The 21,093-nt window shown below is 47.1% G+C and overlaps 2 protein-coding genes across 8 annotated transcripts in view; both read left to right on the forward strand.

Annotated features, from left to right (window-relative positions):
* DNAI2 (dynein axonemal intermediate chain 2) overlaps positions 1-8,470 on the forward strand; it is a 29,407-nt gene extending 20,937 nt beyond the window's left edge. For 2 of the 5 annotated variants that reach the window (XM_060271951.2, XM_035107951.3), the window contains exons 9-14: positions 815-1,038; positions 2,584-2,719; positions 4,112-4,258; positions 4,885-5,118; positions 5,358-5,402; positions 8,169-8,470. In XM_060271951.2, coding sequence (XP_060127934.2) covers positions 815-1,038; positions 2,584-2,719; positions 4,112-4,258; positions 4,885-5,118; positions 5,358-5,402; positions 8,169-8,351 — 969 coding nt within the window. In that variant the 3' untranslated portion in view covers positions 8,352-8,470. The remainder of the gene's footprint in view (positions 1-814; positions 1,039-2,583; positions 2,720-4,111; positions 4,259-4,884; positions 5,119-5,357; positions 5,403-8,168) is intronic. The other 3 variants (XM_088661454.1, XM_088661455.1, XM_088661456.1) reach the window with 3 other exon arrangements.
* A 4,408-nt stretch (positions 8,471-12,878) lies between these two features.
* KIF19 (kinesin family member 19) overlaps positions 12,879-21,093 on the forward strand; it is a 46,855-nt gene continuing 38,640 nt past the window's right edge. Inside the window, exons 1-2 of one of the 3 annotated variants that reach the window (XM_035104099.3) lie at positions 12,879-13,410; positions 16,178-16,258. In XM_035104099.3, coding sequence (XP_034959990.3) covers positions 13,366-13,410; positions 16,178-16,258 — 126 coding nt within the window. In that variant the 5' untranslated portion in view covers positions 12,879-13,365. The remainder of the gene's footprint in view (positions 13,411-16,177; positions 16,259-21,093) is intronic. The other 2 variants (XM_035104100.3, XM_088661452.1) reach the window with 2 other exon arrangements.

The following is a 21,093-nucleotide window of genomic DNA, read 5'->3' on the forward strand; positions in this document are numbered from 1 at the left end:
TAAGCTGAGGTCAGTGTCTATTTGGGCTTTTGACAGCATCTCGAAGCTACTAACATGAGTCTGACCAAACTGCGGGAGGCAGTGGAAGACTGGCGTGCTATGGTCCATGGGGTCACGAAAAATCGGACACAACTAAACGACTAAGCAACAACAATCTATGTTTTTTTTATTTAAAAAACCTTTATTGATAAATTCGCTTTAAAAACAAAACAAAAAACATCAATACAGAACAATACAAAACAAAACATTATTGCATAAAAAGTAAACTTAACATAAGCTCTTGTAACTTTGTGACTTGTTAATTAGCTGGATAGGTTAGGGCAGGCATCCCCAAACTTCGTATTTGTTCTGTTTAGTTCACTTAAAGCGGGCACACTTCTTTCTAGTTTTGTAGTGCCTTCCTTCCTCCCTCAAATAGCTATAACTGTAACCATTTGGGCCAAAAGGGGCATGCTACTGCTGCTGAGCTAAGGCTAACATAACCATATTGCTTAGGGCTTAGGTGGTGGTGGTGGGGAATCTCTACTTTAAATTACCGGTATCTACAGATTCCACTTGTCCATCCTTTGGTGGCCAACCTCTCTCAGTCTCTCCTTCCAGTGAATATTGTAAGTGCTGAGTTCCATCTTTGGGCTTCATTGCTCTTGTCTCCTCGAACCTTGCAGCAATATTTATTTTTTAAAAAATAACCAATCCGCCATCACTTGCCTTTCTAGTCCACGTGAGTCCTTTCATGAGCTCTGCTCTTTGGTCCAGGAAAATAGAACTCACCACGCTTGAAGCGTAACAATAGCGTTCCATTGTGTTTCCACAGCCAACCAAGTTCATGGTGGGAACAGAGCAAGGGATTGTGATTTCTTGTAACCGCAAAGCCAAGACTCCTGCTGAGAAGATTGTCTACACGTTCAGTGGGCACCACGGCCCAATCTATGCCCTGTGGAGGAATCCTTTCTACCCCAAGAACTTTTTGACCGTTGGGGACTGGACGGCACGCATTTGGTCAGAAGAGAGCAGAGAATCGTCGATCATGTGGACTAAGTAGGTGACACATTGTGTTGCCCATATATTTGTTATTTTTAAAATTGCATACATGTCAGCTGGCCATAACAGTGGGTGCCTTGGTGCTGGTCAGGCATTACAATGTGGCCACAATTTTTCCACCCTGAGGGTGCTCCAAGTTTGATTTCTGGCATGTCTGCCAACAAAGTCTAAGCTTAGTTGGTTGGAGTGCTGATAATGCCAAGGTTGCAGGTTCGATCCCCATACAGGACAGCTGCATATTCATTTTCATTGCAGGGGGTTGGACTAGATCAGTGTTTCCCAAACTTGGGTCTCCAGCTGTTTTTGGACTACAGCTCCCATCATCCTCAGCTAGCAGGACCAGTGGTCAGGGATGATGGGAACTGTAGTCCAAAAACAGCTGGAGACCCCAAGTTTGGGAAACACTGGACTGGATCGTCATCATTTTATTATTTGTACTCTGCCTAATCTGACTGGGTTGCCCCAGCCACATAATCAAACATTTCACATAAAAAAAAAAGCTTCCCTAAACAGGGCTGCCTCAAGATGTCTTTTAAAGGTTGTATAGTTACTCATCTCCTTGACCTCTGATGGGAGGGTGCTCCACAGGGTGGGTGCCACTACCAAGAAGGCCCTCTCTCGATGATCCTCAGGGTCCCTTCCATCTCTACAGTTCTATGATTTTATGAAGTCCATGTCAACATAGCAATCTAAACAATCCTTTGGGTTTGTCTTCATCCTTGCCACCTTTGATAGCTGTTACACCTTATGCTTGTTTTGTGCTTTGGGGAGGCGGCATGCTTTAAGCAATTAATTGGTTGAAAGCACACTGAAACAGAAGGTCACGTCCGTGCTCCTCTGCAGGGCCATCTCAAGCAGGTTGGGCGCCCTGGCGCTGTGGTGTGGAGATCACTCCGGCGCCCCTGCCCTGGTGGGCGGGCGCAGCACGCAGCATGCCTTCTGCACAGCTTTGCCGTGCAGCGCCACCAAGACTACCCCTAGAGTCGGGCCTGCTCCTCTGTGTGCAACTTACAGGGCGATTCTTGCCAAGGGAGAAAAGCAGTAAACTAGGAGATCCCTTCTGCTCTTAAACCAGCTGCCTCTCCCAAGCGTCTCAGAGCATAGCCAAGGCAATTGTGAAGTGTCAATGCAGCATGTTGGATTTCTTGAACTCGGAAGGGTTAAAGGAAAGGTGTTAAGGAATCTTGTGGAAATACAGAACCTTGAGGTTTATACAAATTCCAGCCCTCAAGTGGACTGTGAATGGGATGTTGACTATTTATCTATTTGCACCTTTGGGTGTGCTTTCAAACTGCTAGGTTGGCAGCACGGACCGAGCAACGGGAGCTCACCCCGTCACAGGGATTCGAACCGCCGACCTTCTGATTGGCAAGCCCTAGGCTCTGTGGTTTAGACCACAGCGCCACCCGCGTCCCCGCTTTTCCTTAGGGTGGCCCTATTTTCATTGGATAGATGGAGGATTGTTGGATAGATAAGCAGCAGGAGTAGGAAGCCTTTTAAATGGATCCTGTGAAACACAAGAAATGCTGCGTTCTTTGGCAGATACCATATGGCATACCTCACAGATGGGTGCTGGAGCACCACTCGGCCAGCTGTCTTCTTCACCACCAAGATGGATGGCACCCTTGATGTCTGGGACTTCCTCTTCAAACAGAATGACCCTACACTCAACTTGAAGGTGATTCCGGAGGGAACAAACATATCCACATTTCAGATTCTTCTGTTGCAGTCTTCCTGTTCTGAGACTTCCACTCTCTAGAGCAGGCATCCCCAAACTGCGGCCCTCCACATGTTTTGGCCTACAACTCCCATGATCCCTAGCTAACAGGACCAGTGGTCAGGGATGATGGGAATTGTAGTCCAAAACATCTGGAGGGCCGAATTTTGGGGATGCCTGCTCTAGAGGCAGAACGTTAACTTGGAAGATCTCTAGCTTGGTGCCCATTTGAAATTAAGTACGTAGTGGTTTTTGTCACATCTGCTGGACTTTGCAGTAGCTCTGGGTGACTCTGGTGCTGCAATGGTAGCCAAATAGTTAAGTCTGGGCTCCAGCAGGTAGCCACTTTCTTGGAAAGGAAAAGTTTGTACATCTGTGTGCCTTGTCCTGTTTGAAAATGGCTGCATTTTTGCTGCAATTACATTTGTTTGAAAGCCTCTGCGTGAAACAGTTTCCAAACATGCATAATTTCTGCAGGCTCAACACTGATATACACTCACATGGTTCCCCCCTCCCCACTTTTCTTATACGGAGAAAACCTCTGTGAAAGGAAAATGTGGGGAGCATCCCCCAAAAGGTGGGAAGAGGGGGCAACAGAATGGCATTTGAATAAAACCCTGAAATATCTGTTCTGCTGTTGAGCCTTTAAATCTGAGCTAAGCACTCAGTCCTTGAAAATGTTCTGGCTTATCGCAAGAAATTAGAAGAGTGAAACGGTACCAAAAAGGGAGGATTGGGTCGAAAAACTGATAGGCTATCAAAATTTAACGATTAGAGCGGGGAGGGTTAAAGGTATAAAAGAAGAAAAGCTAGAGAAAAATTGGAGTATGCTTAGACAATATATAAAAAAAATCAGATTGAAAAATCCAGTCTCCTAGCAGATGTATAAAAGGCATAAAACAAAAGAGAATAAAGGGAGAATAGAGGAAAAAGCATGTACAAAGTTAAAGAAATAATAATAGTCCAGAGCAAAGGGATGGCTGGAAGTCTTTTTTTGGGGGGGGGGGTCAAGAAGACAAAAGTAGAAATGTCCAATTCTTTTAATTTTTTTCCTTTTCTGTCTTTTTATATGTGAGTGTATGTATTGTCTTTTGGGTTCAATTATATTTTGAAATTATTATTTTGTTATATATGTAATTATTTTGTTATTTTCTGTCAGTGGCTTTCTTAAAAAAAAATTGTATATGTTTATGTAGGTGTATGTAGGTGTTAATTTCTATGTATATTTTATGTATATTAATAATAAAATAAAGTATTTTTTAAAATTTAAAAAAGAAAGAAAAGAAAAAGAAAATGTACTGGCATTGAAATGCCAGCAAACCCTTCACTCCTGAATGGGTCTCTCTCCAACAGGTCTGTGATGACCCTCTCTTCAGCCTACGTTTACAGGACAATGGGCGTTTTATTGGCTGTGGCTCCAAACTGGGCACGGTGACGCTGCTGGAATTTTCCTCTGGCCTATGTACCTTGCAACGGAATGAGAAGAACCTGGCTTCCACAGTGAGTGTCTCTTGCTTCCTAGGGGGCAGATTCAGGGCCGAGGCAAACATATCTCCCTGCAGGAATGTGCATGTGTTTTGTTCCTCTAGTTCAGGGGTGGGGAACCCTGTGGGCCTTTGGGCTTCTCCTCCTAGCCCTCGGGCCTGTTCTGCACCTTCTTCAAGTGCTTCGACTTGCTCCGCCTGGATAGCTCAGTTGGTTAGAACATGGTACTGATAACGCCAAGGTTGCAGGTTCGATTCCAGCTGCATATTCCTACATTGGATTAGAAGATCCTCAGGGTCCCTTCCAACTCTATGATTTTATGACTCGAATGTGTCCTTGAATCGTGTGAATGCCTCCTGATAGCCTGATTAATATGGGTTAATACCTTAGTTTATTGTAAACTTTTTTGAAAGGATAAACTTGTAGAAAACTGATGGGATCCGCCATATGTCTTTAAAATGAGATAGGTCTGCAACTCTCCAATAGGAAGGTTAATGAACTATCACAGGACCCCAACACAGGGCTCAGAAACTCCATAGTCCAAAGTAGTGGTATGACTGATTTAGCCTCCGTGTGGTAGGCCGCTTCAGTTCGGCCTATATGGGGTCCTTTTCAGCCTGTAATCCTTCTGTGCACCTCAGATGTTTGAGCGGGAGACGAAACGAGAGAAGATTCTGGAGGCCCGCCACCGCGAAATGCGTCTTAAGGAGAGGACCAAGACAGAGAGCAAGGAGGACAGGGGCAAAGAGGACCTGGAGGAGGAGAAGCCGGAGGAGATCCTGGCAAGAGTGGAGAAGGAGTTCTTTGACGTCATTGAGGGAGAGCTCAAGCGCAGGGAGCGAGCGAAAGCCAAGCTCAAAACTGGTGACGACCAGGTAACAGGGCCGCTGAAAAGGATGCAAAGGCTGACTCTGCAAGCACAGCACAAAGTCAAGGGAGGTTGAGGAGTCTTAAAATAGCTGCCATGCAGGAGGAGACAGATAAATAAATAAAGTAGAAGAAATAGCCTCCCAAAATCGTGGTACAGGGGCACTTAATGCATAGCAAGAGAAGGAATGTTCCAGGAAGATGTTTCAGAGGGCCACATGTCTTATAATGTCCTTCCATATTTCAGGAACGGGCATATGATGAAGAAGACGATGAACCAATCATTCCTAAGGTCAGTATTCCCTATCCCACTCTCAAATATAATTTAATACACGGGTAGGCAAACTAAGGCCAGGGGGCCGGATCCGGCCCAATTGTCTTAATAATAATAATAATAATAATAATAATAATAATAATAATAATAATAATAATGTATTATTTATACCCTGCCCATCTGGGCCACTCTGGGCGGCTTCCAACAGAAATATTAAAATACACTAATTTCTTAAAAATTAAAAGCTTCCCTAAACAGGGCTGCCTTCAGATGTCCTCTAAAAGTCTGGTAGTAGGCCCACGGGCAGTCTGGGAATCGACATGCTTTTACATGAGTAGAATGTATCCTTTTATTTAAAATGCCTCTCTGGGTTATTTGTGGGGCATAGGAATTTGTTTAGATAGATAGATAGATAGATAGATAGATAGATAGATAGATAGATAGATAGATAGATAGATAGATAGATAGATAGATAGATAGTTCGGGGCCCCACAAGGTATGAGGGACAGTGGACCAGCCCCCTGCTGAAAGTTTTCTGACCCCTGATTTAATGTGTGGAGTGTCCTTGATTTGCACGATATCCAAGAAACTCACTCTTGTTAATGGAGCTTGCCCACTGACCCAAGCAAACTTGTCACACTAGCCAACAATAATAACCATAAAACAGAAGCATGGCTGGGATTGGTTGATCCCTATGAGGTATTTGCCACAGCTATGAACATAAGAATAGCCTGCCGGATCAGGCTAGAACAGTGTTTCCCAAACTTTGGCCTCCAGCTGTTTTTGGACTACAACTCCCATCATCCCTCGCTGGAAAGACCAGGGGTGATGGGAATTGCAGTCCAACAAACAGGCGGACACCCAGGCGTGGGAAACACTGGGCTAGAAGATTTAACAACAACATTAGTAAATGGTTTCCACCACCACTGCCAACATGGTTGCCATTCCTCAATAATTTCTCTAATTTTCAAGGCATGGTTGCTCAGCATTTTCACCCAAATCTGACCATAGATCCCTCAGACTTTATGCCGAGACTGACAAGAAGGTACTAGGGTATTTTAGGAACATACGGTAGTTGTCATCATCAGAGCCAGCTCCTAGGTCCCTTCGCATCATCCAATCAAATATCTGAGGAGGCCTGCTATCCCCCCAAGTTGATGGACATTGCCATTCAAATGGCATATGTGTGCTGCGTCCTGTGCTTGATTATGTGAGGTGGGGCTTATCTGCCCCCAAAAATATTCAATTTGGCAAACCTGGCTGCCATATACAGTCATGGATAACAAATCCAAACTCTCCTCCTCCTCCTCCTCCTCCTCCTCCTCCTCCTCCTCCTCCTCCTCCTCCTCCTCCTCCTCCTCCTCCTCCTCCTCCTCCTCCTCCTCCTCCTCTTCTTCTTCTTCTTCTTCTTCTTCTTCTTCTTCTTCTTCTTCTTCTTCTTCTTCCGAATGCTGCAGGTTGCGTACGGCACGGGATTTGTATGCGCCGAACCCAGAAGTACCGGAACAGGTTACTTCCAAGTTCGGCAGCTCGCGCATGCGCAGATGCGACGAGTGATGTTATGCACATGCACAGAAGCGCCGCATCATGTTGCGTACTGCTCATGTTGCGTATGGGGCCCCGGAATGGATCCCGTACGCAACATGAGGTACCACTGTACCTAGTCAGACCATGAGTCCATCCAGTTCAGAACTGTCCACACTGACTGGTGGCAGCAGCTCTCCTAAGACCATAGGAAGAGCCTGTTGGATCAGGCCAGTGTCACATCTAGTCCTGAAGGAGTGTCTCCACCCCCATCGTTAAGCCCAGACACTGAGGTCCAGCTCCGAGGGCCTTCTGGCGGTTCCCTCCCTGTGAGAAGTGATGTTACAGGGAACCAGGCAGAGGGCCTTCTCAGTAGTGGCGCCCGCCCTGTGGAACGCCCTCCCACCCGATGTCAAGGAAATAAACAGCTATCTGACTTTTAGAAGACATCTGAAGGCAGCCCTGTATTGGGGAATTTTTTTAAGTCTAATGTTTTACATTTTTTAATGCGCTGTAAGCCGCCCAGAGTGGCTGGGGAAACCCAGCCAGATGAGTGGGGTACAGATAATAAAATGATTGATATGACGGTGATTATAGTCCAGCATCCTGTTCTCACAGTGGCTTAACAGTTGCCTGCAGGGAAACCAGCAAGCAGGATTCGAGCACGAGAGCACTCTCCTCTCCTGGGGTTTCCAGCAACTCATTTCAGAAGCATTGCTGCCTGCCAACTGTGGAGGGAAAGCGTAGCCGTCATAGCTGGTTGCCTTTGATAGCCCTCTCCATGAATTTGTGCAATCCTCTCTGAAGTTGGGGGCAATCCCTGCCTCCTGCAGGAATGAGTTCCAGATTCTTCTTAGCATTATTTCTGCCCCAGCCAGTTTGCACGGCTAGAGCGACAGGGCTGACCTGTGGCCTTCATCAGAATCGTATGGCAGAATTCCTCAGGGGCCGCGTTACCTCAGACTGCAGGTGGGGTTTCCACACTTATGTGTGTAGGAACTAGTACACCAGGGAAAACGTTAAGTTGAAAACCCTTTCCCCTGAATTTCTCGTTTTCTATGTGCTGGTTTTTTGGTGTGTGTGTGTGTGTGTGTTTTAACTGTGGGGTTAAAAAAAATGCAATTCCTCACCTGTCTGAAGTAGTTTCCAATTCATTATGATAACTTTTAATCCAGAAGAGATAAGGATATACCTTTCCCAGAGACTGATTTTGAGGGGAGATCAAAACAAGACATATTCCTGGTTTTTGTTTTTTTGCAGGAGGAAGAGGAAGAGGAAGAGGAAGAGGAAGAGGAGGAGGAGGAGGAGGAGGAGGAGGAGGAGGAGGAAGAAGAAGAAGAAGAAGAAGAAGAAGAAGAAGAAGAAGAAGAAGAAGAAGAAGAAGAAGAAGAAGAAGAAGAAGAAGAAGAAGAAGAAGAAGAAGAAGAAGAAGAAGAAGAGTGATGGGGAACCCTGAAATTCCTGCATGGAATTTATATGCCTTCCTGTTTGCTCTTTCTATCATTTTTTTTATTTTTACACAACAGACTCTATCAATAAATGTAGCAACATTTTTTTTTGCACTTTTCTCCCCCTACTCTATCCTAATCCAAACGAGTGTCCAGCTGAGTCCTGAGTGCCTTTGCCATGGAAACTTACAATAACTCTCAGTGCCAGAGGGACAGAAATAAAATTTGAGATGAATTGATGGCAATACAGGGCTGAAAACAAGAAAAGGAACTTCCACATAGAGGACCTTTTAATATTCCGCACAGGAGAGAGAAATACATAAATGCCAACAAGGGGAAATTAGTCCTTTTGCAGCGCCTCTGCCACGGGGGAGGGAGCAAGATACCTTTCTTGCTGCCATCTGAAGGTGTGGTACAGTACTGTGGCAGATATAATGTTGAGTGGCATTAATAAAGGACTTTAGGCAAGGCAGCCAACAAGAGACATAGGAGATAACAGTGATTTCAGATGGGGGCCTAATTTGCAGAAAGGTCATCAAGATACAGTGGTACCTCGGTTTACAAACTCAATTGGTTCCGGAAGTCTGTTCTTAACCTGAAGCGTACTTAACCTGAAGCGAACTTTCCCATTGAAAGTAATGGAAAGTGGATTAATCTGTTCCAGACGGGACCGTGGAGTACTCAACCTGAAGCATACTTAACCCGAGGTATGAGTGTAATTGGTTCCGGAAGTCCGTACTTAACCTGAAGCATACTTAACCTGAAGCGAACTTTCCCACTGAAAGTAATGGAAAGTGGATTAATCCGTTCCAGACGGGTCCGCGGAGTACTTAAACTGAAAATACTCAAACCGAGGCGTACTTAAACCGAGGTATGACTGTGTTATTAGCAGGTCATTAGCCGTATGGGGTTCCCTGCCCTCAATTTCTCCCAGAAACACACCCAGAATAAATAGGGAAATAAAGTCGGATATATATATGTGGAGCCCTGATCCCATAATAAATACCTGTGTGGAAGCATTCAGAGACATCTAATAAGGGCCCACCCACACTTCTGCTTCTTCTGTACCTAGAAAGTTTGGGTCTGAGTGGCTGTCTGCTTTTCCAAGCGGTTTTGCGTTTGCCCTGCTGCTTTCTCCAGGAAAACCCACTCTGGCAATAAATTGGAGGAAACATCAGTCTGGGGGGAAACCCAATAGTGGGGTAGGAGAGCTGAATAAAATTTCACATCTGGCAACCCATGCGCCCCTTTGGTTTCAGATGGGTTACATGGGTAAAAGGTAAAGGGACCCCTGACCATTAGGTCCAGTCGTGACCGACTCTGGGATTGCGGCGCTCATCTCGCGTTATTGGCCGAGGGAGCCGGCATACAGCTTCCAGGTCATGTGGCCAGCATGACTAAGCCGCTTCTGGCGAACCAGAGCAGCACACGGAAACGCCGTTTACCTTCCCGCTGTAGCGGTACCTATTCATCTACTTGCACTTTGACATGTTTTCGAACTGCTAGGTTGGCAGGAGCTGGGACCGAGCAACGGGAGCTCACCCCGTCGTGGGGATTTGAACCGCCGATCTTCTGATCGGCAAGTCCTAGGTTCTGTGGTTTAACCCACAGCACCACCCGCATCCCTTAGTACATGGTAGACAACTCTTAAAGGCCTGGGACACACATTTTCATTGTGGCCCAATAAATGTAGTTGGACTCCAATTCCCATCATCCCCAGTGGTTAGGGATGATGGAAGCTGTAGTCCAACAATACTTGGAGGGCCACAGGTCTGTATCCCCCCCACTCTGTATTTTTCCCTTGGGGTGACTAGTTTTGCAGGTCAAATTGTGAACAATAATAATAATAATACTTTATCTAGAAATATTGAACTCTTTGAGCCTTGGCACCTGAATATATTTCCACAAAGGGTGGGTTTTCTTTCCAATGTCATTCGCTCACTTTTCCAAGAGAGGTGTGTAAAACCTCTTCATCAGGCCAGCACAGTTGCAAAGTAGCATCCATCTCCTCCTCCTCTCAAAGCTCTCCATAATGAGATGTCAGATCCTAGAATTGGCCATCGCTGCCCTATAATCACTTTGTGTGGCGGAGGGGAGAAGGAACAATCCTTTTCCTATCCCCTCTAATGTGATGGAAAGATGGTATCTGATCTTTAAGCTAAAAGCTGTTGCCTTCCTGGTCCTTTTAATGTCTGAGCCAAAGGAATCTTTGCATTTGCTGCCTCCAACATGACAAGAGAAAGCTCCCACTGTGGCTTCTCAAATCCACAGTGCTTCAAATGGCAAAGGACACAGAGAGAGAGAGACACACAAAGACGGTTGAGCTACAATAACCAGAAGCATTGGCGCCAGGGACCATGCAACAGAGAGCAAAGACCAGTTATCACAGCAAAGTCAACATATCCAGGCCTTATTATTGCAGGGCAGCAGCTCCACCAATCCCTGTTGGTTAAATTATTAATGGGATGCTCATCTTGCAGCTTGTGCAAAACACTTTCTCCTGGAGGTAGAAGCAGAGGGTGAGAGTAATGGAGAGGCGCTGCCTTCAGTGTGGTCTTGTTACAGTCTTTATTATTATTTTTTCTTTCCTGATGCTCAAACCGCATGTGCACACGGCATCTGGCCTATGTGCAAAATGCACTTGAAAACACACAGTCCCTTGCTGTTAGTTACTTAGTGAGTTACTACTAAAAAGTTGATCTCTCCCTTTGGTAAACTTGTTTGAAGGTGTGCGCAATTTTGCATGCCGAGAGCAGTTCCAAACATATTGAAATCCTAAGTCTCTAGCTGTCAGGGTTTTTCTTTTGCACCCTGTGCGATCCCACCACGCTTCGTACCATTGCTGCTGCATAAACTGGATGCTCTTCCCATAGAGCATTGTGTCTGTCTCATGAAGGTCCACATGATATATAGGGGCTTTATATATATATGAGGGGGACCCAGGTGGCGCTGTGGTTAAACCACTGAGCCTAGGGCTTGCACTGAGCCTAGGGCTTGCTGATCAGAAGGTCGGCGGTTCGAATCCCTGTGACGGAGTGAGCTCCCGTTGCTTGGTCCCAGCTCCTGCCAGCCTAGCAGTTCGAAAGCACGTCAAAATGCAAGTAGATAAATAGGAACTGCTACAGCGGGAAGGTAAACGGCGTTTCCATGTGCTGCTCTGGTTTGCCAGAAGCGGCTTAGTCATGCTGGCCACATGACCTGGAAGCTATACACCAGCTCAGCCAATAATGCGAGATGAGCGCGCAAGCCCAGAGTCGGTCACGACTGGACCTAATGGTCAGGGGTCCCTTTACCTTTTATATATATATGAGGGTTTAAAAAACAGCACACTCCTTGCAGCTAATAAATAGGCAGCTGGAGGGAAAGGGAAAAAGAGAACAGGAAAGCAAGCCAACCCAGGCACTATTTCTTCATAAAATGATCTGCCTTTGCTGTGTCTCTTCTTAAGCCTTCCTCTAGGCAACCTCACGGCACTATGGTCCTTAGCTATTCAGCGGTAGCTGGAGGAGAGGGAGAGGCCAAGTATAGCATTCATGACATTGTACTTGAATGGTGTTATGGGTTTGTGGTGTTCAGCTGAGTGCCAGACCTCTCTAATCCCTGGATCCAGCAAGTGTTGAAAATCTAATCAAGGCTTCTAATTTTTTGGAATAGCCAGGTGAGCCACCGAGAGACGTGAAGAGAACAGGTAAGTTACAGGAGGTGCTACCGTTGACCCCGCAATTGCTTCTTCCTGCTTTGTCCCATGCAAAGGGGTACAGATAAATGGATTTTATGGCTACTTTGAACACTATAATTGCCCCGCTAATATCTGATTCTTCTTGAAGCCTGGTGCCGCACCCTCCTCAACGAAAATCCCTTCCACCTCAGCCCCAGATCATGCCTTGGGAAAAATGGCCTGCAAGTGTTCAGTGCCGGGGTGCCAATTTGAATAAAATATTGAGGGGCCCAGGTAAAACCAGCCCTGCATTATTGATCACAAGATGCGCCCGTCCCCGTTTGAATGGCAGTGCCCATCAACTTTGAGGTAGAAGCCCCCCTCAAATATTTTATTAGGTGGAGGCGAAGGGACCACGGCCCCTTGGAGTTGGCTCCTATGTTCGGTGATGAAGCAAAGGCACTCTGCACATGCTCTGGGGCGAAGTTGTTTGATGGCTTACTTCGGGACATCCTCCCTCCAGGTCCAGGACGAATGCCAGAATCTCTGGAAACGGGCTTAGTTCTCCGGCTGCAGCCACCGCATCTGCCATGGATTTGGCCATCTGCCATGGATGCTTCTCAGCCGAGAGTCCTGCATTGCAGGGGGTTTGGACTAGATGAAATTGGGGCGTGGGTGGATCCGTTCCAACTCTACGATCCCATGATTCTATCCTTCCATGGCACCCCCCCCCACTCCCTCTTCAGTACTAGGCGCCAGAGGGCGACGCGGAGCAGGACAAGACCGCGCAGCCCAGCCAATCGCGCGCCTCTGTGTCACCAGGAGGAAGCCTTCCGCGCGCCCGGTTGTTGTGTACACTTTGGAAAGATCTCCAGGGGACCCGAAACACCAGCAGCCAGCGAGAGGAAGAAAGAGAGAGAGGCGCGAGACGGCGGGGGCAGAGAAAAGGCTGAGCCTCTGCAGATCCCAGATGGGGAACGGCAGAGTCAGAGTCCCCCAAGGCGAGGCGCAGGCGGAGCTGCAGCTTGCGGCAGCTCTCCAAAAAGGGGAGGCGCGCGCGTAATTTGGCAAGGTGCGGGGCGCAGCTGGGGGTGCGGCCGGCGCCCGTTGAATGGCGACGCCTCCCATGTCTTGCCTCGGATTGAGAAGCGCCCGCTTTGCTTTTTCCAGTCGGAATGAACTGAGCCTGAAACGGACCAGCCTCGGGTAAAGAAGGGAGAGAAAGAGGTGAAATCGACAAGTCAAAAGGAGGATCCGCACGTGGCTGACGCCTGTTTGTTAGTAACCCCTACACACCCAGCCTCCCCCGGCTTTCTACCCACCCCCATCGTTTTTTGGTTGCGCACCTGTCATGATCATGAAGGAGACGGGCGACTCCAAAGACCAGCAGCTCACGGTGAGTGAAAAGGGGCTCCAAGTTGTTCCTAAGTCCTTTCCAGGGGTGAAAAGGAAGGGAAGCGGGCGGTGAAGTCCGTCGGGAGGACGAGAGAAAAAAGTTGGCAAGCACTTTTTGAAAGGGTATGCACGCACTTACACGCGCGCGCAATTGGCAAAGAAACCCGAATACAACGGCATGGGGATCGAGTTGATTAATAGCTGAGTTGGTTGTGTTGGACGGCAAGTATATGAAAGGCCAAAGAAAGTGTTTTAAGAGTGCCTCTTGGTCTTGGATGAGCAGCTTTCTCCTTTATCAAAATGGGATCCAGAGAGAGCTTCGCTGACTCTTTCCATGAGCGCAGCCCGTCTGGCAGGTTAGAATAGCTGTTGGTTATGCTGTGAACTAAATCCTCTTATCTTATGCCCCAGACCTAAAAGGTCAAGCCCTGTAAACATACTTAGCAGCAAATAATGTCCTGGGATAGCGAAGTATGTGTCGGTTCTCCTGTCCACTAGCTTTATTCCCTAGGTGCAGATAAGTTATTTTGAATACTGTACTGTTTTTAATGCTGTAACCTACCCTGGAAGCTTAGGGTGAACAAACAAACAAACAAACAAAAGTGTTGCTAAATAAAATGTTAGCCAATGATGGTTAGGCAGGCTGCATCTTGGAGGAGAGTCTTGTCTACCTGTGTCTTAAGGAGCCAGGGGTGCATTGTGGCTGTTGCCTCTGGTGCACATATGGAGAAAAGCTCCTGTGTATTTTGGTGTGTCGCATTGCATCACACCGGACATGTGTAGCCTTGTGTATCTGAATCAATATTTGGATAAGGAGTGGAGAGGGGCTACCCTGGGGTGAAAATAATGAAAACTGACATGATGATAACCGGGCGTCAATTGTTGTGTGTTCATGGCATAGAGTGGCAATTGCCGTGCACAATGGGGTCATCTTGGCAATCAACATTCAGATAATTCAATTCCTCTTGCAATGTATGTGCAGCCTGCTGTGTTTTCCTACACAATTATGCTAATTCAGGCATAGGCAAACTCAGCCCTCCAGGCCTTTTTTGGGACTACAACTCCCATCATCCCTGGCTAACAGGACCAGTGGTCAGGGATGATGGGAGTTGTAGTCCCAAAAACATCTGGAGGGCCGAGTTTGCCTAGGCCTGTGCTAATTGGAGCATCCTCAGCGCAAAGGCATGGACCACGTAAGTATAAAGTGGAAACAGGCTCCTGCCTCATGGGATCTTGCAATGTAAAAGGAAATGATGGAGAGAAAAAGCACAGAGAGGGATGGGGTCAGAGGGCGAGAGAGTAATAGGGGAAGGGACTGTGGCTTATTGGTAGAGCATATGATGTCTCAAGGGTCTGCTTCAGTATAAGGCAGATTTCTATATTACTATGTAGGAGCCTAGATCAGAAGGCATAAGGCATATATGTGGAGCTACCCCTACTGAGAATGTAACCAGCTTTATTCAAACGCGTTTGTAAGCCACGTTGTACTGTGTAAAGTGCTTCGAGAACTTTTATTGAAAAGCGGTGCGGTATATCCATATTCTAACTAACCAGCTAATTAAATAAGCAGTTATACCTGTTGCACGAGAGAGTGTGCTTTTATCTAAACTCTGGTGATACAAAATTCTAATTCCTAGGTATACAGTCATTTGTAAATTGTATCTCAGTTATGCAGACTTTTTTAAAAAAAAAAACCCCACCATACTTTTATTAATCTAGATTTTCAAGATAGCCTACAAAAGAAAACCATAAAACAGATCAGAAACAAAAGCAGTTGTCGTAGTAACAGTAAAAATGCAAAAAGCAGTAGATATAGAATTGCATTTCAGTTATGCAGACTTCGATTTCCTCTCTGCTTTTTTGAATGATGCTGCAGCTTTAGATAGGTGAAGTTTTCCTGTGTGCGTACAACAAAAGGACACTAAACAGATGGGTGGGTATAAATAATAAATTATTATTTTTATATAGCGGTGTTTACAGGGGTGGTTTAGAAACTGCATGTGACGCTGTATAAAATGGTGTGGGTTTTTTTTTTTTTTTTTGGAGGGAAAACGCCTTTTAAGGGCATTTCTGTTGGAGGAAGAATAAGAAACACGCATATCTTTCAGACTGAACTCAACAACAATAAGGCCTGTTTTTTCCAGGAGCTGCTGTGTTTGATTTAAAATCAGCTGTGTTTTAACTTCTCAAATGCCAAGGTCCAGTCTTGCCTAGAAAGTACCCTCTAGATTGTGTCCTGAAAGCCTTTCTTCCAAATTCTGGACATCACGTGATGAGAAAGTGGGCATTTTGGTAAACAAACAGCTCCAGTGACAGAACATCTTGCAGCTCTGGGCTGTTGTCTTTAGAGGGCGAGTGGGGAAAAGAAATGAACCTCGCTGGCTCACGTGGCTGAAGCAGCTTCTGTAGACCCATGGCTCAGCGGTGTCTGAAGCCAGAGATGCTGCTTTCTGGACAGTGTTTCCTTTCATCCAGGGAAAAATGCTGTAATTGTCTGTGTGTGGCTGCCTGCCAAGGCCTCTAAGAGACGCAGGTTCTCTCTCTAGACAGGCGATGCTCAGGTGAAGCACAGTGGGCAGGGCGGTGGTGGAAAGTTTGGAAGTGGAAGGAACTTCCTTCATGCTTTTTGTCTTTGGACAGCCATGGCTCCCATGAAGGTGCTAAGCGTCTCTCTCTCTCTCCACCCCACCCTCTTCTCCTCCTCATCTTCCTTGAATCAGTAGGGGTGGAATCCTCTGTGGCTCATAAGCCATCTCTTTGTCTTCTAGGTGGCTCTTCGCATACGGCCGGTCAGCTTGGCAGAGCTGGAAGAAGGAGCCACGCTCATAGCTCACAAAGTGGATGATCAGGTACCTTGGGGTCCTCCTTCCTGATGCCTTGCAAAGTGGTGGGAAGGGGACTGGAGATGGTGCCGGATGGGTTCTTGAGATGGAACTTTGAAATCCAGCATCAAGGACGAGCTATGCAGATGGGTTTCAATACCGTATTTTTTCCGGCTCATGGGATGCACCTGACCATTGGACGCACCTAGTTTTTTAGAGGAGGAAAACAAGAAAAAAATGTTTTGCTTTCTTGAATTGTCCTAGGCATAGCAACCAACTCCTAGAGGCCTAGGTTCCTTTGCCGCCGCCCCCATTAAATATTTGAGGAAGCTTCTTTTGCAAAGGGGGAAAGGTCCATTTTTTTTGAGGATCAGCTCAAAGTTGTGCAGCTTTTTTGCAAATGGAAAAAGCCCCTTTTGGGGGGGGGGGTGTCAGCTCAGAGTTGTGCAGCTTTTTTTGCAAAGGGGAAAAGCTCCATTTTTGATCAGTTCAACTTTGATCAGTTCAAAGTTGTTGAGCTTACCTTGCAAAGGGGAAAAGTCCTGTTTTTATGGGGTTCAACTCACAGTTCTGTAGCTTCTCTAGGAAAGGAAAGGGACCCATTTCTATAGTTTCCAGACAGATAATTTAATCAGCCAGTCACATGTTGCTGGGGAAACAAACCACTTCCCTCTGCAGACAACAATTGAGGCCTGGGCAAGGGGCAAGGGGCCTGGGCGGGGTGGGAAGGGAGCTAGCTCCCTTATCTCCCTCCCCGATCTCTTGCAATCAGCTGCTGAGCGGGTTCCTTTCAACACTCTCTTTCCCTCTTGTTAGCCTTTAGCTCTTTCTATTAAAAAAAAAAAAGCACACTCTGCCTTTCGCCCCTGGGCAGTTCGGCTCCAGGGACCACACATTCGCTCCATAAGACGCACAGACATTTCCTCTTACTTTCTAGGAGGGAAAAAGTGTGTCCTTTGGAGCGAAAAATATGGTAATTTAAACACACACACACACACACACACACACACACACAATGCAGCGCAGGTCACTGAAAGGTGGTGCAATATCCACCGACAGTTCAGGACTGCGGAAGGGAGAAATCTGTTACATAAAGAGGGTCCCTGAGGCTCCAAGCTGCCTGGGCAATGCGACCTCTGATTCAGAAGATCTGGTGCATCATCTCAAAGGCTGGAAGATGCATCCCACATAGGAAGTACAGTACAGGAAGCTACTTTGCCTATTGGTTACCCTTTTGGTTCATTTAGCCTGGTAGTAGCCAATACAATGCCCTCCAGACTACACTTGGACTACAGTTCCCATCATCCCTGGCCATTGACCATGTTGGGTGAGATTCTTGGGAATTGTAGTCCAGCAACAACTGAAGGGCACCATGCTTGCTACCATTGATCTAGTCCAGGCACCCCCAAACTGCGGCCCTCCAGATGTTTTGGCCTACAACTCCCATGATCCCTAGCTAACAGGACCAGTGGTCAGGGATGATGGGAATTGTAGTCCAAAACATCTGGAGGGCCGAAGTTTGGGGATGCCTCCTCTAGTCCATTATTGGATACCAGGAAGTCTCCAGTGACTCAGGCAGTGGGCTTCCTCCATCCCCTCCTATCTAGTCCTCTTAACTTAGTTGCCTGAGACTGATTGTGGGATCTTTTGAATGCAGGCACCTGTTATGAGCTACTTCCGGGAGGGATAGCTCAGTTGGTAGAGTGTGAGACTCTTAATCTCAGGGTTGTGGGTTCGAGACCCACATTGGGCAAAAGATGGTCCTCGTGCTCCCTTCCAACTCTACAATTCCATGATTCCTGCTAAGCAGGTGCCACGGACTTACTGACCTGCCTTGTCAGCTACTGAAGGTTACAAATGAATTTTCCTCTTTATTCTTAGGGTTAGGGCACAGTGGCACTGAAAGCAGGCTTGGCCTTTTTTCAAATGAAGCCCTGACAGTGTCTGGCAAATGTTAACGTGAATGAGAAAGGGGGGGCGCGTCCTGATGACTTGGCACTGAAGATTATCACTGCAGGAGAAGAAGATTGCTGAGAAATCAAGTAATAGTGGGCTTTGGACTAATAATATTATTTTTAAAAGCTGTGTATATGCTTGAGCCCAGGTAGCATGGATGACATAGACCAGACTTTTTATCTGCAGGTATCCCTTTCCCAATCGGCTTGCTTGCTGAGAAATCGCTACATCTTGCAGTGGATTTTGGCGGTACAATTAGGCACACTCTGGGTTCACCCTGGGCTTGGCTGTCGCCCCTCTCTTGAGCCAATGAACTGAGCACCTTTGCTTTTTTCAGGGATGCTCCAAATGAGGACTCCAAAAGTTTCCATGAGCACAGTTGCGGAAACTATCACCTATGCATTTGGGGATTAAACTGTTTTCTGTGCAAGGCCAATTCTGCCATGTGGCACTAGTTGTTGTTGTTGTTTTATTTATACCACACCCATCTGGCTGGGTTTCCCCAGCCACTCTGGCCGGCTTCCAACAGAACACTAAAAACAGAATAAAACTTCAAACATTAAAAACTTCCCTAAACAGGGCTGCCTTCAGATGTCGTCTAAAAGTCAGACATTTGTTTATTTCCTTGACATCTGGTGGGAGGGTGTTCCACAGGGTGGGCACCACTGCTGAGGAGGCCCTCTGCCTGGTTCCCAGTAACCTCACTTCTTGCAGTGAGGGAACAGCCAGAAGGCCCCTGGTGCTGGACCTCAGTGTCCGGGCTGAATGATGGGGGTGGAGACGCTCCTTCAGGTATACTGGGCCGAGGTCGTATAGGGCTTTAAAGTTCAGCACCAATACTCTGAATTGTGCTCGGAAACGTACTGGGAGCCAATGTAATATAGTCCCAGTGGCCACTTGCAGTCACCAGTCTAGCTGCCACATTCTGGATTAGTTGTAGTTTCTGGGTCACCTGCAAAGGTAGCCCCACGTAGAGCGCATTGCAGTAGTCCAAGCGGGAGATAACCAAGGCATGCACCATTCTGGTGAGACAGTCTCCAGGCAGGTAGGGTCTCAGTCTGCGTACCAGATGGAGGCAATCGCCCGAGGTCCCAGATGCTGAACTACTGGTTGGCTACTTCAATTGCACACCAATATTCACAATGCCCCAGCGGCTCCTTCACTGGCTTCTGCTAGATTTCCTATGCGATGCCCCTCTTTCCCACCTGCTCTCTCTGTTTCATCTGCTTCTTCCATCTTCATTTCCTAATAGTTGCCATTTAGAGCTGCACTGTGCTGGACGTAAGGGCGACACCTTGCCATTCGCAAGGGCCTGCTCTATTCCTCCTGAGCTGAATGTTTTCCATAGGGTTTCTCATGGGTGTGCTGGTGTCTTTCATCATAACCCTTTGTCATCCTATGTTTCCTCGGAGCACAGAAGGTAAGCTGAGATCCCCAGTTCTCCACAACACCGTCTCTGGACTTGGTCTATGCCAGCGTTTCTCAACCGCTGTTCCGCGGCACACTAGTGTGCCGCGAGACGCTGGCTGGTGTGCCGCGACGTGCGGCGACGAGAAGGGCGATTTGCATTGTCACGTGCCTGGCGGCCGCCAATAACCAACACAAACCCGCCGGAAAGGAAGCCGGCCGGGTCACGACGCGGGGTGAGCGCAGCTCTCAACAGCCACCACCACAGGAGGGTGATTTTAGACAAACTTAAAGAAGCTGGCTGGATGAGCTCAACCTGAAACTTGCTGAGCAAAGGATTGTGCTGGCAGAGAAATCAGCGGCTTGTGAAGCCTTATTACAGGAGATTGCAACCAACACAGCAATTGGCAAGTGTTTCTTACAGTCATAATTATATAGTCAATATAGGGCGGCACAGAGTTAAATTTTTTAACTTTTTTAATGGTGGTGTGCCTCGTGATTTTTTCCATGGAACAAGTGTGCCTTGGCCCAAAAAAGGTTGAGAAACACTGCTCTATGCCACTGAACATTCTCATTAGCAGCTGCTAAGGAGCCCTGCTTGCCTCCCTGTTTGCTGGAGTCAGGAGAGAAATTAGGTATGTGGAGGATATTCTTGGACTCCCCTTGAGAGTTGCTGGGAAATGCTGGCTGCAATTGAATCTGCAAGCTTGGCTCCTGAGACTCAGAGACTGTCCCCGGTGGGAGCCAAGCTGTTGCGTCCATGTGCTACATTTGCTTTGCTTTGAGGAATTGCATCATGTCTGGGTGATGCGGAGCCTTTGTGGATCTTCTCGGAACTGTAGGCAGATTAGAGTGTGTGTGTGTGTGTGTGTGTGTTTTCCAAGACAGATGAAGGCAGCTTTAAAGAGGAATTAATGCTCATTATAGGGACGCAGGTGGCACTGTGGGTTAAACCACAGAGCCTAGGGCTTGCTGATCAGAAGGTCGGCGGTTCAAATCCCCGCAACGGGGTGAGCTCCCATTGCTCGGTCCCAGCTCCTGCCAACCTAGCAGTTCGAAAGCACGTCAAAGTGCAAGTAGATAAATAGGTACCACTCCGGCGGGAAGGTAAACGGCGTTTCTGTGTGCTGCTGTGGTTCGCCAGAAGCGGCTTTGTCATGCTGGCCACATGACCTGGAAGCTGTACGCCGGCTCCCTCGGCCAATAATGCGAGATGAGCACCGCAACCCCAGAGTCGGTCACGACTGGACCTAATGGTCAGGGGTCCCTTTACCTTAATGCTCATTCTACTGTAACACTCAGCCCACTTTTCGGAGTTACAAGATGCTCCAGGAGTGCTGGACTTGGGTATGTTAGGTTCCCTCTGAAAGAAGGTCACTCAGGGCTTCTTGGCATTTTGTAATATTTGAGTTCATTTACAAATACATACAAGTTGAGAATATAGTTGTACTTTGGTTTTCGAACAGAATGCGTTCCGGAAGTCCCTTCGACTTCCGAAA

Source organism: Zootoca vivipara, chromosome 2 (genome assembly GCF_965207765.1).
Source record: "Zootoca vivipara chromosome 2, rZooViv2.hap1.1, whole genome shotgun sequence".
NCBI lineage: Eukaryota > Metazoa > Chordata > Lepidosauria > Squamata > Lacertidae > Zootoca > Zootoca vivipara.